The sequence below is a fragment of the Prionailurus viverrinus genome, chromosome B1 (assembly GCF_022837055.1).
Source record: "Prionailurus viverrinus isolate Anna chromosome B1, UM_Priviv_1.0, whole genome shotgun sequence".
NCBI classification, from domain to species: Eukaryota; Metazoa; Chordata; class Mammalia; order Carnivora; family Felidae; genus Prionailurus; species Prionailurus viverrinus.
This window is the reverse complement of record NC_062564.1, coordinates 87,009,132-87,023,245: the sequence shown is the minus strand read 5'-3', so window position 1 is coordinate 87,023,245 and position 14,114 is coordinate 87,009,132. Positions and strand designations below refer to the sequence as shown.

The 14,114-nt window shown below is 34.7% G+C and overlaps 1 protein-coding gene across 3 annotated transcripts in view; it reads left to right on the top strand.

Annotated features, from left to right (window-relative positions):
- The window catches only part of NAA15 (N-alpha-acetyltransferase 15, NatA auxiliary subunit), an 84,418-nt gene that overhangs the window by 27,694 nt on the left and 42,610 nt on the right, over nt 1-14,114 (top strand). For all 3 annotated transcript variants that reach the window (XM_047855131.1, XM_047855130.1, XM_047855132.1), the window contains exons 2-5: nt 6,578-6,662; nt 8,888-8,992; nt 12,097-12,254; nt 13,066-13,200. In XM_047855131.1, the coding sequence (XP_047711087.1) occupies nt 6,578-6,662; nt 8,888-8,992; nt 12,097-12,254; nt 13,066-13,200 (483 nt within the window). The remainder of the gene's footprint in view (nt 1-6,577; nt 6,663-8,887; nt 8,993-12,096; nt 12,255-13,065; nt 13,201-14,114) is intronic.

Sequence of the window (14,114 nt, the reverse complement as noted above, 5' to 3'; positions counted from 1 at the left end):
TTTTTTTTTTTTTTCTGTTCTACACTATTGAAGGGTAGTAGAAAGGTAGATATATATATGTATATTTTTTATTTTTATTTTTTTAAATTTATTTTGAGAGAGAGAGAGGATAAGGCAGAGAGAGGGAGAGAGAGAGAGAGTCCCAAGCAGGCTCCACACTGTCAGTGTGGATCCCAATATGGGCCTTGAACTCAAGAATGGTGAGATAATGACCCAAGCCAAAGTCAGATGCTTAACCAACTGAGCCACCCAAGTGCCCCTAGAAAAGTAGTTGTAATGGCTAGGTGTAATGGCTCTGAATCCAGATTGTCTGGGTTTAAATCTTTTTTTTCCATCACTTAGTAGTCGTGTGACCTTAGTCAAATTATGTAATCTCTCTGGATCTCAGATATCTCATCTAAAATGAGGTTAAAAAGAATACCTACTTCATACCATTGTTAAGATTAAATGAGTTTTCCCTGTAAAGCATTTAGCACAGTGCCTGGCACACAGCAAATGCTCAGTAAATGTTAGCTATAGTACTATTTGTTTTATGTGTCTTTTTCTGACAAGTTATCTCCATGATTTAAGCACTCATTGCAGTAAGTAGCTTTATTGTCTGAAGTCAGTGTTTATTTTTTTAATTATATTTTAATTTTTTTTAATGTTTATTTTGAGACAGAGTACACATGCTCAAGTGGCAGGAGCAGAGAGAAGAGGGAGGGGGAGAGAGAGAGAATCCCAAGCAGGCTTCTTGCTGCCAGCTCAGAGCCCAACTCAGACTCGAACTCACAAACTATGAGACCACGACCTGAGCCAAAATCAAGAGTCAGACTCTTAAGCGACCAAACCACCCAGGCATCCCTGAAGTCAGTGTTTAAAACCAGAACTACTTGATTCCAAAGACTGCTCTTTTCATTATTTGACTAATTCCTTGATGTAAAATTTTCCATTCACATTGTAACTAGTATGTAAAAGTTACCTATGAATATAAATAATGCTAGGATTATGACACGGTGACACTTTATGATTTGTTTACTTTAGCAGAGAAGACCTAGCCTCTTTTTGTACCATATTTATTAAGTTGGCTTTGGTACATATAAACCTTAGGTGTAAAAGCAGTTTTTAATACAAAGTAAATTAAAAGAGACTATTATTTTTTTTGCCATTATTTCAGATAGGTCATTATTTTTTGTTGCTCTCACATATATTTTTGTAATCTCAGCTACTAATAAGTTCTGTTCATATTTTTCCTCTCTTTTGGTGAGTATCATGTTTTTATTTCTGTTAAGTATGAATCTCAAATTGGAATTGTTGTGTGTGTGATTAGATGTTGCCAGTGTTTTTTAAAATCTGGTTTTATTGAGATATAATTTTTATACCATAAAACTCCTTCTGCCAAACAGTTGAACCAATTAATCAGTTTTCTCTCTTACCAGAAATCTATGAGAGTTCCAGTTGCTCCCTACATTCATCAGTTAATATCATCTAACATTTTAATCACATTTAACTTAAAGGCATGGCACATGTTTTTGATGTAATTAAGAATCTCAAGTGTTTATTGGCTGTTAGGATGACCTCTTTTGAGAGCATTTTCTTCAGGATCCTTGCACAATTTTTTAATGAGCTATCTCTTACTGATACTGAGTTACAGTCTTTATATTTTCTGGGTGTAAGATCTTTGCTGTGCATTGCATATGTCTTTCGCCTGTGTTTTTTTGTTGTTGTTGTTGTTGTTTTTGTTTTTTTAATGCTACTTCAAACATTTAATCTTTCCTGTTTGAGGAATAAGGGAGATTGCTAACTGAACATATAATAATTTTTTTTTAGAAGTTTTATTGTTACACCTTTTTCGTTTAGATTTGTGATGTTTTCACAGTTTATTTTTCTTTTGTACAGAAGGGTCATTGGCCTCATGAAGTTTCACCCTACATACTTAAGACTTAGTACTCAACAATTTTTAGGAACAGATGCATGGCGGCTCTACTAATTTATTTTTTAATCTTATTTATCCTTCAGTTTAGGTAGTTCTATTGCTGTGTCTTCTATTTCACTGATTATTTTCTTCTGCATTGTCATAATTGCTTTAATGTAAGTGTTCATTGTATGTATTTTTCACATCTAGAAGTGCTGTTTGGTTCTTTTTTTAATGTGTTCTGTTTCTGTTTTCACATGTTTACATTTTTTAAAAATTCTTGATCCTATTTGTGATCATTGTCTTGATATCTTTACCTCATAATTTCATCATTTCTCTCTTTTATTTCTCCAGGTTACAGGTCACGTTTTCCTGCTTCTTAGTTTATCTAATAATATTTTATTGGGTGTTGGGTATTATGAATTTTACATTGTTTTATTGGAATTAATTGTCTTTACAGAGTGTAGGAGTTTGTTAATAGCAGGCAGTGTAGGTGCTTGTATATAAGTCTAGGGCTTTGTTGGGTGGGTCTATAGAACACTTACTCTAGGGCTAGTTTTTGTCTCCTGCTGAGTAGATTTTTTGCAGTGTTTACTGAATTGTGCAGCTTGTTCATTGAAGGAGACTCCATTCTGGTGACTTGGAATTTTCAGTACCATGTGAGCCCTGAAAATTCTTGAACTTTCTACTTCCTAGTCATTATTTACCTCATGAAGTTTCACTCTACATATTCAAGACTTAGCACTTAATAATTTTCAGCAACCAATGCATAGGGATCCCATGCACGTTTTTAATCTGTTTCTCTGAATAGTTCCATCAGTGTTTGCTTTACTATCTGCTTGGCCTCATTGAATTTCATTCGTTGTCTTCAGCTCTGTGTGGACTGTTGTGCTCTGCTTGGGATCGCTTCTCCATGTACTGTGATCTATAAAGCAGTGGCGTTTCTACGTTTGTCATGTTTTCTCCCCCCCTCTTGTGGTTCACAACGCTGCACTGCCTGTTGTCCAGTGTCTGACAAGTTATTTCATATGTTTTGTCCACTTTTCTTGTTTTTAGTAGAAGGGCAAGTTCATCCTCACTTATTCCATCATGGCCAAAAGTAGTTACTGTATTTTTACAGAAATAAATTTTCAGAAAGCTAATTGAGGGTTAAGAACAATGCACTTTAAACTGTTCTTTGTACGTATGTGGTTCCTGGAAAACGTTGGCAAGTCAGGAGTGTCCCTTTTAACTAGTCTTTATATCATAGCTTACTTTAAAGCTTTTTACTGTAACTGTAATTATTGTAAGAAAACCAAACTACTTTTAGGCTTTCTGCAGGATAAATAGGAACGCTAAATTTATTTTCTTAGTTATGTTTCTTTGACTACTTAAGGTTAATGATAGCCTTAAGTTACTGCTTCTGCTTTCCTCTCCTTCTTATCCCCCCAGATCACTGTCTGCTGAGTGTATAGTTGATTGTGGGGAGGGCCAGACAGTTAGGAAGATATTGCAGAGAAATTGGAACTAATGGTACCTACTGCAGGTTGGAGGTATGAGAAAAAGAAAGCACCAAAGATAAATAGGGTTTTGTTTTGTTTTGTTTTGCTTCATATCTGGTTGGGTGAGTTGAGGGGAAAGCATCTACTGAGATGATGGAAGACTTGATGCAGAACTGATTCTGGGGGAAAAATTTAGTTGTGTTTTGGATGGATTAGGTTTGAGATGAAAAGCAGCAAAGCAGGGATGGTGAATACATAGTTATAGAGTAATTCTGTAATCGAGCTTAATTGTTTTTTTCTTAATTTTTATTTTTTTATTAAAAAAAATTTTTTTTGACATTCATTTTTTGAGAGACAGAGACAGTGTGAGTGGAGGAGGGGCAGAGAGAGAGAAAGACACAGAATCAGAAGGAGGCTGAAGGCTCTGAGCTTGTTAGCACAGAGCTGGACGTGGGGCTTGGACTCACGAGCTGCAAGATCATGACCCGAGCTGAAGTCGGACGCTTAACTGACTAAGCCACCCAGGCACCCCTACTTAATTAATTTTTAAAATATATATCCAAGTTAGTATACAGTGTAACAGTGATTTCAGGAGTAATTTCCTTGCCCATTTAGCCCATCCCCCCTCCCACAACCCCTCCAGCAGCACTCTTGTTTGTTCTCCATAGTTAAGAATCTCTTATGTTTTTGTCCCCCTCCCTGTTTTTATATTATTTTTGCTTCCTTTCCCTTATGTTCATCTGTCTTGTATCTTAAATTCCTCATATGAATGAAGTCATATGATTGTCTTTCTCTGACTAATTTTGCTTAGCTATTAATACCCTCTAGTTCCATCCACGAGTTGCCAATGGCAAGATTTCATTCTTTTTGATTGCCGAGTGATACTCCATTGTATATATATACACCACATCTTCTTTATCCATTCATCCATCAATGGGCATTTGGGCTCTTGCCATACTTTGGCTATTGTGGATAGTGCTGCCCTAAACATGGGGGTGCATGTGCCCCTTCGAAACAGCATACCCGTATCCCTTGGATAAATACCTCGTAGTGCAACTCCTGGGTTGTAGGGTAGTTCTATTTTTAATTTTTTGAGGAACCTCCATACTGTTTTCAGAGTGGCTGCACCAGCTTGCATTCCCACCAGCAATGCAAAGGAGATCCTCTTTCTCCGCATCCTCGCCAACATCTGTTGTTGCCTGAGTTGTTAATTTTAGCCATTCTGACAGGTGTGAGGTGGTATCTCATTGTGGTTTTGATTCATATTTCCCTGATGGTGAGTGATGTTGAGCATTTTTTCATGTGTTGGTTGGCCATCTGGATGTCATCTTTGGAGAAGTGAGTAATTGATATCTTTGATGCCAAATGTAAAGTTTTACATTTTCATTGTTTTTACACATTTTTTCTGCTGTGATTTTGTCATCATTTGCATTAAGTCTTTCTCCCATATTTTGTAAATACGGTTTCAAAAGTTGTGAGTAAAATTTGCTTAAATGTATAACCATGAATTCTGGCATATATTACCTGACCTTTTACATGCAGTTTTTTCCTGCAGCAATACAGTGGTTTAAAAAATTATTAGTGAAACCACGTATTGATACACCTGAAAGTCAAATAACACTAAAATACTAAAACATTTATGGTGAAAAAAATGTCCTCTCCCCACCCCCCCCCCCGCCTTCCCACTTCTGAATCAAGCACCCTCCTAGCCATTTTCTCTGATATTTGCTTTCTTGTTGCTTTATAATACACCACTGTTTATAGTTGCATGACCTTTAGACATTTGTTGACTTCTGGTTATAGAAAGAAGGACTTAGAACTTCATTCACACATTTGTCCACTTTTTCTCATTACCCCATCATAGTTGTATCATAGTATTTTGATAAACTAGTACTGAATATGTTTTTATAATTACGTATGTATTATTTACTGTTAAGCCAAATATTACAATAAGATCATACTTTCTCTTTTAGACAAGCCTTTATTTCTCCTAGAATTAAACCTGTCTGATTTATTCAGTTGCCTGGTTTTCTGTGGATGTATTGCTCATTTTCCCCAAATGTGCCTGAATTTTTGTCATGTGCTAATAAATCATAATTTCCATATTATGAAGTATACAGGTTCCATTTTTGCCCTTACTGGAAGCCTAGTCCATGGTGGACTTTGGCTTCCTATTTTATCTTGGAGTGGTTGTTCTCTAATTTTTTTTTTTCCCCCGCATTAGATTTATTTACTAGTACAATGTTGTCTTTTGTTTGTTTTGATTCCTCTTAATGGCTTCCTAAGGAAGAGTGTGTAGAGGTAAAATTTTAGTTTTCTGAGAAGCCTTTAAATGTCATTTTACTTGATTGATAATTTGGTTGGGCATAGAATTCTAGACTGGAACTGGATTTCACTCTGGATTTTGAAGACTGTATAGATGTTTTCTAGCTTTTAGCAGTATTCCATTATTATTTTGGAATAAAAGCTCAGTGCCGTTCTAATTACAGATCCTTTTATGTGATATTTTTTCCCCACTCTGGAAGTTTTTAAGGACCTTCTCTTTGTTTTCAAGGCTTTGAAATTTTATTATGATGATTTTATTATAATGGTGTAGGTCTTCTTTATATTTTGCATGCATTTGTTCATCCCTTGTGGCTTGAGAAACTTCTTTCCTTCAGTAAAATGAAAATATTGCTTAAAATATAATTTCCATACCTTTATTTTTTTTTTCAGTTTTCATTTTCTGTAACATTTGGGCTTTTTAGAGTGAGTTGATGGTTTTTTAATAAATTTTTAAAAAATGTTTATTTATTTTGGGGGGAGGGACAGAGAGAGAGAGGGAGAGAGAGAATCTTAAGCAGGCTTCACACCCAGCACAGAACTGACACGGGGCTCAATCCCATGAACCCTGAAATCATGACTGAACCAAAATTAGGAGTCAGATGCTTAGCCAGCGGAGCCACCCAGGTGCCTTTGTGAGCTGATGATTTCTTATTTTTCCTAATCTATATGGTGTCTCCTTGTCTTGGTTTTACTTTATTTATTTGAATCTTCAGGGTTTTTTTTGTTTTTGTTTTAACTGGCATTTTAGTGGGATTTAGGAGAATATGGAAGTAACATTTGATGATTCTGTTGTATTTAGCAATCAAAATTTTAGGATTGAGTTTAAAATTGTTTGCACTTCTTGCTAAATTCAAATTTTTCTTTTTTGTTTTGACAGAGATGTTATGAACATAAACAGTATCGAAATGGGTTGAAGTTCTGTAAACAAATCCTCTCTAATCCCAAATTTGCAGAGCATGGGGGTAAGTATAAATACCCTGTGTTTGTAAGTGTAAGTAAATAGGGCTTTGCTAACTTGTGTGGCTTCATGTTTTTGGGTTCTATTACTCAGCTGCCTTAACTAGTTTTTGGAGAGAATGGACCTTATCCTTGACTTTTGTAAGATGTTTAATACCATAGTTTGAATTTAATGTCATAAAAATTAACATAGTCTACTTGATTTCTGGTTTATTCCTGTTTTGAAGATTAGTGCTGTAGAAAAGGCTGAGGAAATTAGTAGGAAAAATATGCGTAAGTTTAATAAATAAGTTTATTTAAAATGTTATTAGAAAAAATTTGCTTTAGGGGCGCCTGGGTGGCGCAGTCGGTTAAGCGTCCGACTTCAGCCAGGCCACGATCTCGCGGTCCGTGAGTTCGAGCCCCGCGTCAGGCTCTGGGCTGATGGCTCGGAGCCTGGAGCCTGTTTCCAATTCTGTGTCTCCCTCTCTCTCTGCCCCTCCCCCGTTCATGCTCTGTCTCTCTCTGTCCCAAAAATAAATAAACGTTGAAAAAAAAAAAATTAAAAAAAAAAAAAAAAGAAAAAATTTGCTTTAGAACTTTTGAGTTGGGAAAATTTGATTTCTTACAGTAAGCTTATTCAGAAAGTGCCCATTTTGTCCATTGCTCATGAGCCAGCATCTTTTTATTTAGCATTGTATGTTAATTTTTCAAAACTGTCTTGTATTATGACATATTTGTATATTGGAACGTTCTGAAAATTTACATAGCTTTTGCCTATGGGAGGATAGAAGATTGGACAGTGAGGTGTTTGTAGGGTAAGAGAAAAGTGCATGGCTTAACTTGTGAAGATGCAAAAGAAAACTAAGCTTTCATTGGCCAGATTTGTACAGTTGGCTCTCTTTACTCCTGCATACTTTTACTATAATAAAATTGTTTGGAGGTGGAAAGCAGTAGAAATAAAAGTACCTAATATATCTCTTTGTCCTTGTTAAAAAATAAATGCTTTTTTTGTTAGATGGATAGTACATTGTTTCATATACCTTCCTAAAGTATGCATACTGGTAAAGTAACTTTCAGTACTATAGTCATGATAGAGTTTCAACACAGGAGAATGCCAAATTTTATTGTTTCTAAAATGCAGTTTCCCCTTGTATGTTAATGAATCTGAAATCAGATAGCATATAAGGTGTCATAATTTAATTGAAAGTGTTTTAACGGTACATAAAATGATGGTTTGTCTAAGACTTAATGGCAGCCCAGAGTTTCATTAATTAAGGCACTTTAAGATGTTTGGTAAACTTGTATGAACAGACTTTACATATTTGACAACAAAGAATTTCTTATGCAGTACCTTGTTAATTGGCTACTTGCCAAATATATTTTGTTTGCTTCCTTTTCCTTGAAAGTTATACATGATTTATAATGATTTGTACATAGTTTCCCCCCCTCTTCTATTTTTTTATCTTTATTTTTCTATAAATGTTGACTTTTTCTTGGGGTAATACTTTTAATTTTTACATTTTATTTCTAATTAATTTTTCTGTAAGTTACAAACTTCAGTCCTAAATGTTTGGTAAATTATAACGAATATTTTTTATTCCTGTATGCTTCATGACACAGACATTATAAAATTAGGTATCTTTTTTTCTTTTCTTTTTCTGAAAACTTAGTTATTTCCCTCAACTCTCTGTTAATCTTTTTGATAGTGAGTGACAGATGTCTGACATTTTTCTTATGTGTTCCAGAGTCAATTAAAAATAAATTTATGAAAATGAGAAATGTAGACAGTTTGTGTGTATGTTTTAATCATTGGACAGTGAATTTAATCTTAATGTAACTTGGGTTCACAGAAATAAAGTCTGTTTTAAGGTAAAGTTTTCTGTGCTTGAATGATTATGTGAGGTGACCCCATGGAATTCCCTTGAAGAACAGTAGAGTCATGGTATCTTGTTAGCACACGAATTTCCACATGTTCCTGCATTTGTGTATCTTTTAGTCTAAAAAAAAATTCTAGGGATGCCCCGACAATAGAAATGTGTTTACTTGGTTTGTCAATTTTTAAAATATTTTAATTATGTACAAATCTGGAAAGTTTGTAAACAATCTCCTTGAAGGTTTAAATTCTCAGGGTAATGTAACATATGTTTTTGATTATGATTACTTTTTTTGTTAATTATTCTTCGTGTTTAATTATTCTTTCTTTTCTCCTTCCTTCCTTCCTTCCTTCCTTCCTTCCTTCCTTCAATAGAAACCCTGGCTATGAAAGGATTAACATTGAACTGTTTGGGGAAAAAAGAAGAAGCTTATGAATTGGTTCGTAGAGGTTTGAGAAATGACTTGAGGAGTCATGTGTGTATCCTTTTTGAGATAAGTTTAAGAATTGGATTGGGGTATCATGAGTTAAGATAGCAATTTGGGAATCAGAAATTTTAGATTCCTCTCACTGTGTAACTACGGAGGAGATGATTTCTTTTTCACATTGAATAACCACAGTTGTCTTCATGGAACATTTTTATGTACCTACCTTTTTTCTAACATTAGTTCTGTTCAGGTAGATTGGACTTGCCTTTTAAAATACTATAGTGCCCCCCCCGCCCCCCGCCATGGTCATTTTTCCTTTCTGCAGTTTCAGTTACCCGAGGTCAGCTGTGGTCTGGAAGCACACTATCGTTCTGATGCACTATCAGGTCAGTAGTGGCATCACAATGCCTGCGTCATTCACCTCACTTCATCTCATGTAGGCATTTTACCATCTTACGTCACAAGAAAAAGGATAAGTATGGTACAGTAAAATATTTGCAAGAGAGACCACACTCACATAACTTTTATTATGGTATATTGTTTTAGCTCTGTTCTATTTTGTTATTAGTTACTCTTGTTAATCTCTTACCATGCCTAATTTGTAAATTAAGCTTTATTGTAGGTATTTGTGTATAGGCAAAAACATAGTATAGATAGGTTTCAGTACTATCTTGTTTTAGGCATTTACTGGGGTTCTTAAAACATATCCCCCACAGATAAGGGGAGGCTGTTTTTATGAAAGCTCTTCCCATACCTACAAATAAAGAAGTACCCTGCAGATTTCATCATCATTATAAATTAAGAGAAAATAGAGGCACTGTAGTATACTGATTAATAGCACAGGCTTTGGAGTATGCTTCTCTTGGATTTGAATTTCACCTCAGTTTCTTTCTGTGATCTTAGGGCTTAGTTTTCTCTTGTGTAAAATGAGGATAACCATACCTACCTCATTTTGTGGTGTTGTAAAGATTTCATGATGAGATATATTCTATGTTTAACATAGTCCCTGATGATGCTAAGATACTATACCAGATAAATTTAAGAGAAGTGTGAAGTTAGGAGCAAGTACAATTGTCTGAGAGAAGATAGAGAAAAAACTGTGGGTTGCTCTTTTTTAAAATAGTTTTTTAATAGATATTTCTTTATCTCTTTATAAGCTGACATAATTTTAAGTGCTGAGACACTTAACAAAATCCCAAGTGTTACTAGGCCTCTGGCATACTACAGATGAAGAAAAGATAGAGGTTTTGCTCAAGGAATTTATAGTCCAGTGAAGAAAGGAACTTATTAGCAGCATATACAGAAACATGTTCGAGTATTACATAAAGCGTTACAGCTTGTTCAAAAATTATCAGTAATCGAGTAAAGCAGGAGTAAGCAGAAACTCAAAGGGTAATCAAAGGATTAGTTAATAACTGTCATATATCTCTTTTCATCATTTTTAATGATTACATAGTGTTCTGTATGTATTTACTTATGATTTATTTGTGTTCCTCTTTTTTTTTTTTAAGTTTATTTATTTTGAGAGAAAGCAAGCAAAGGAGGGGCAGAGAGCAAGGGAGAGAGAGAGAGAATCCCAAGCAGGCTCCATCGACCTAGGCCTTGATCTCACTACCTACCATGAGATCACTACCTGAGCCAGTATCAGGAGTTGGACGCTTAACCAACTGAGCCACCCAGGTGCCCCTTATTTGTGTTCCTCTTGACAGCCATACGTTTCTTTAAATTTTTAATAACGTTAAACTCCTTAGGTATAAATTTTTAGGGGGTGAGGTTTAGAGGCAGTTAAGAGATTGCTATAATGCTTAAGAGAGGTGATCAAGTCCTGAAATAATAGGTAATAGGGGCCAGATTATGAAGGGGTGTGTCTTAGGCTTTTACAAACATGTTCCAACCAACTGAGAAGATTGTGTTAAGCTTTACTTTGTCATTTATATTATGAAAGCAAGGATTTTGCAAATAAAATTTATGATATTAAATATGTATTTTCAGTTACTTGTGCCATCCTAGACATTATGTATTTTACTGACTCTGTTGAGGATCCCTGGCATTAAAGTTGTTCGATTGAAAAATTTGAATTTCATTTGGGAAGGAAACATTACAAGTTTCTGGAAAGGGAAGTGAATTCTTCTCTTTGGATTATATGGCTTTTAGAAAGGTTACTCTGATAGAGAATAAAAACAGAGAGACTGAAGGTAGGATGGGTGACTGCAGTAATCAAAATCTAAAGTGAAAAAGACCTGTATGAGGGGAATGGAATTATTTATGTATTTTCCCCCTTTTATGGCATTTTTTTTACAACCTATTGTAACTCCGTTTACTTATCTGTGCCCTTATTAGACTTTAAATTTTTAAAATTTATTTTTTTTTTTTAATGTTTATTTATTTTGAGAGAGAGCAAGTGAGAGCAAGTGGGGAAGGGGCAGAGAGCGAGGTGGATGGAAGCTCTGAAGCAGGTTCTGCACTGTTTGCGCACAGAGGCTGATGCAGGGCTCAAACCCACAAACTGTGAGATAGTGACCCGAGCAAAAATCAAGAGTCAGATGCTTAACTGACTGAATCACCCAGGCACCCCTAGACTTTACATGTTTTGAATGCAGGGGACAGTCTATTTTGGTCACCCACACCCTACTTATTAAGATATTTTAATAATTACTTGCTAAATGAATTTTAACTTATATGTGGCTTTTATCTTCTATGTGTTGACTTTTAGGAACTTTGTACTCCACTAAGCATTCTGTACTAAGGATCTTGTTAGCTAAAGAAAATATACATGATGTAAAATAATTATGTGTATACCCATTTCCTCTTTTTTCTTTTAAAAATAAAGATAATCCCTAGCGTATATTGAGCGTTTATTTTGTACCAGTCTTTTCCATTTAGTTGCAAAACTATGCTGTATAGACTTTCTATTTACATTTTATAATTGAAGAAACATAACAAGACTAAACTTGTTCAAGATCACAGCCAATGTTTTCTCTGGCTCAAAAAGCTATGTTGTTTTCCATTCTATTAAACTACTATCTTTATATTCTCTCCTGTTTTTAAAGCTTGTAATTTTATAAATAGCCATAGTTTTCTGAGTTTCTTGAGGAATATTATTGGACTAATATTACTTCTTGACTTGTGGGATGTATCCTTAACTAAATCCTTTAGGTTGGCATGTATATGGCCTTCTCCAGAGGTCAGACAAGAAATATGATGAAGCTATTAAGTGTTACAGAAATGCATTAAAATGGGATAAAGACAATCTTCAAATCTTAAGGGACCTTTCTTTACTACAGATTCAAATGAGAGATCTTGAGGGTTACAGGGTAAGTAAAGTAGGAATTTTTTTTTCTTTTAAAGGGAAAGTGGTGTTAAAAATATTTAAAACTTTTGAGTACTTCCCTGAAAACAAAATTTTCTGTTCTTCAACAATTTAATTGAGTCGTACCCATCTCCTCCCAGTAGTGATTGTGTGTATGTTCTGATTGGACTAATCAGATTTTTACAATAAATTATTTTACTCTGAGGCAGAGTTGGATTACTGTGTAGAATGGAGTTAATTCAGTGAAAATTAACATTGATGTTCCTCAAGTAGGCAATGCCTTTGTCTCCTATTAACATGTAACTACAACCTTTAGTTCTCACATTTGTCTGGAAAGTGTATTTATTTGTTTCTTCTACCTCCATTGAGAGGAGTATTCTGTCTTTGTACCTATATTTTAACCCTTAAATCAGTCTATTAATTCAGATCTGTTTAGTCTTTGTAGTACCTGCTCAGTTGTTTTCTGTGGATCTCAGTAGGTGGGGCCTGTAGTTTTTAAAAAGTTTTTCTTTTGTACTAGCTTTTCCATTCTGTCCCTTTCTTTTAAAGTAATTCAGGAAATAATAAAACATATCTGGTCTTGACTTTTAAAAGTTACAAGATTGTCTTGGAGGCTTCATTGTACCGCTTACCAAATGTTTTTTTACAGCTATAAAGCTACACAATATGAATGTCTAAAGCAATTTTCCATGATTATTTCCAGTATTGTGTTGCAAATCGCTCTGCATTGTCAGGTAAATTAATATGACCTTTTAAGAAGAATTTGTTTTCAGTGTAAACTTAAGAAAAAGTGGTGTTTCTTTTCCCCCTTAAAGGAAACGAGATATCAGTTACTTCAGCTGCGTCCTGCACAGAGAGCATCATGGATTGGTTATGCTATTGCTTACCATTTATTAGAAGATTATGAAATGGCAGCAAAGATTTTAGAAGAATTTAGGAAAACTCAACAGGTAACAACCAGAAGCCAGACCTAGTAAACTGGGTCTGATTCTAATTATAAAAAGAAGTGTACGTAGACTTGCTGACTTTTTATTTTGAAATAGTTTCAAAGTTACAGAAAAGTTACAACAATAGTACAAAGAACTCCATATGGGAGTTCACTCACATTATCTGATTGTTAATATTTGACACGTTTACAATCTCCATATTTACTTAACTATTTAAATTTTTTTCCTGAAACATTTGAGAGTAATGCAGACACCATGATCTTTACTCATAAATCCGTCACTGTGATATTTCCTAAGAATAAGTCTGTAGTTACCAACTGTATACATACTACTATATAGATTTCCAAAAAATTAGGAAATTTAACATAGACTATTATTATCTAATCCACAGCCCATATTCAAAATATATTAATTGTCTTTTTTAGATCCTAAGATTTTCTCTCCCCATTACTTGAATCACTTAGTTGTCATTTCTCTTTAGTCTGATTTAATCTGGAAGTTTTGAAGACTTTCTTTGTATTTCATGACCTTGATATTTTTGAAGAAGTAGAGCAGGTGCTTTTGTAGAATGTCTATCAACTTGGATTTGTTTGATGTTTCCTCATTATAGTTTATATTTAAGCATTTTTGGCAGGAAACCACAGAAGTGATGTTTAGCCCTTCTCAGTTCATCACATTGAGAGGCGCATAATGTCTATTTGTTCCATTTATTTATTATTATTTTTTTAATGTTTATTTTTTTTTAATGTTTATTTATTTTTGAAAGAGAGAGAGACAGAATGTGAGTGGGGGCAGAGGGGCAGAGAGGGAGACACAGAATCCAAAGCAGGCTCCACGTTCTAAGCTGTCAGCACAGAGCTCAACACAGGGCTTGAACCCACAAACCGCGAGATCATGACCTGAGCCAAAGTCGGATG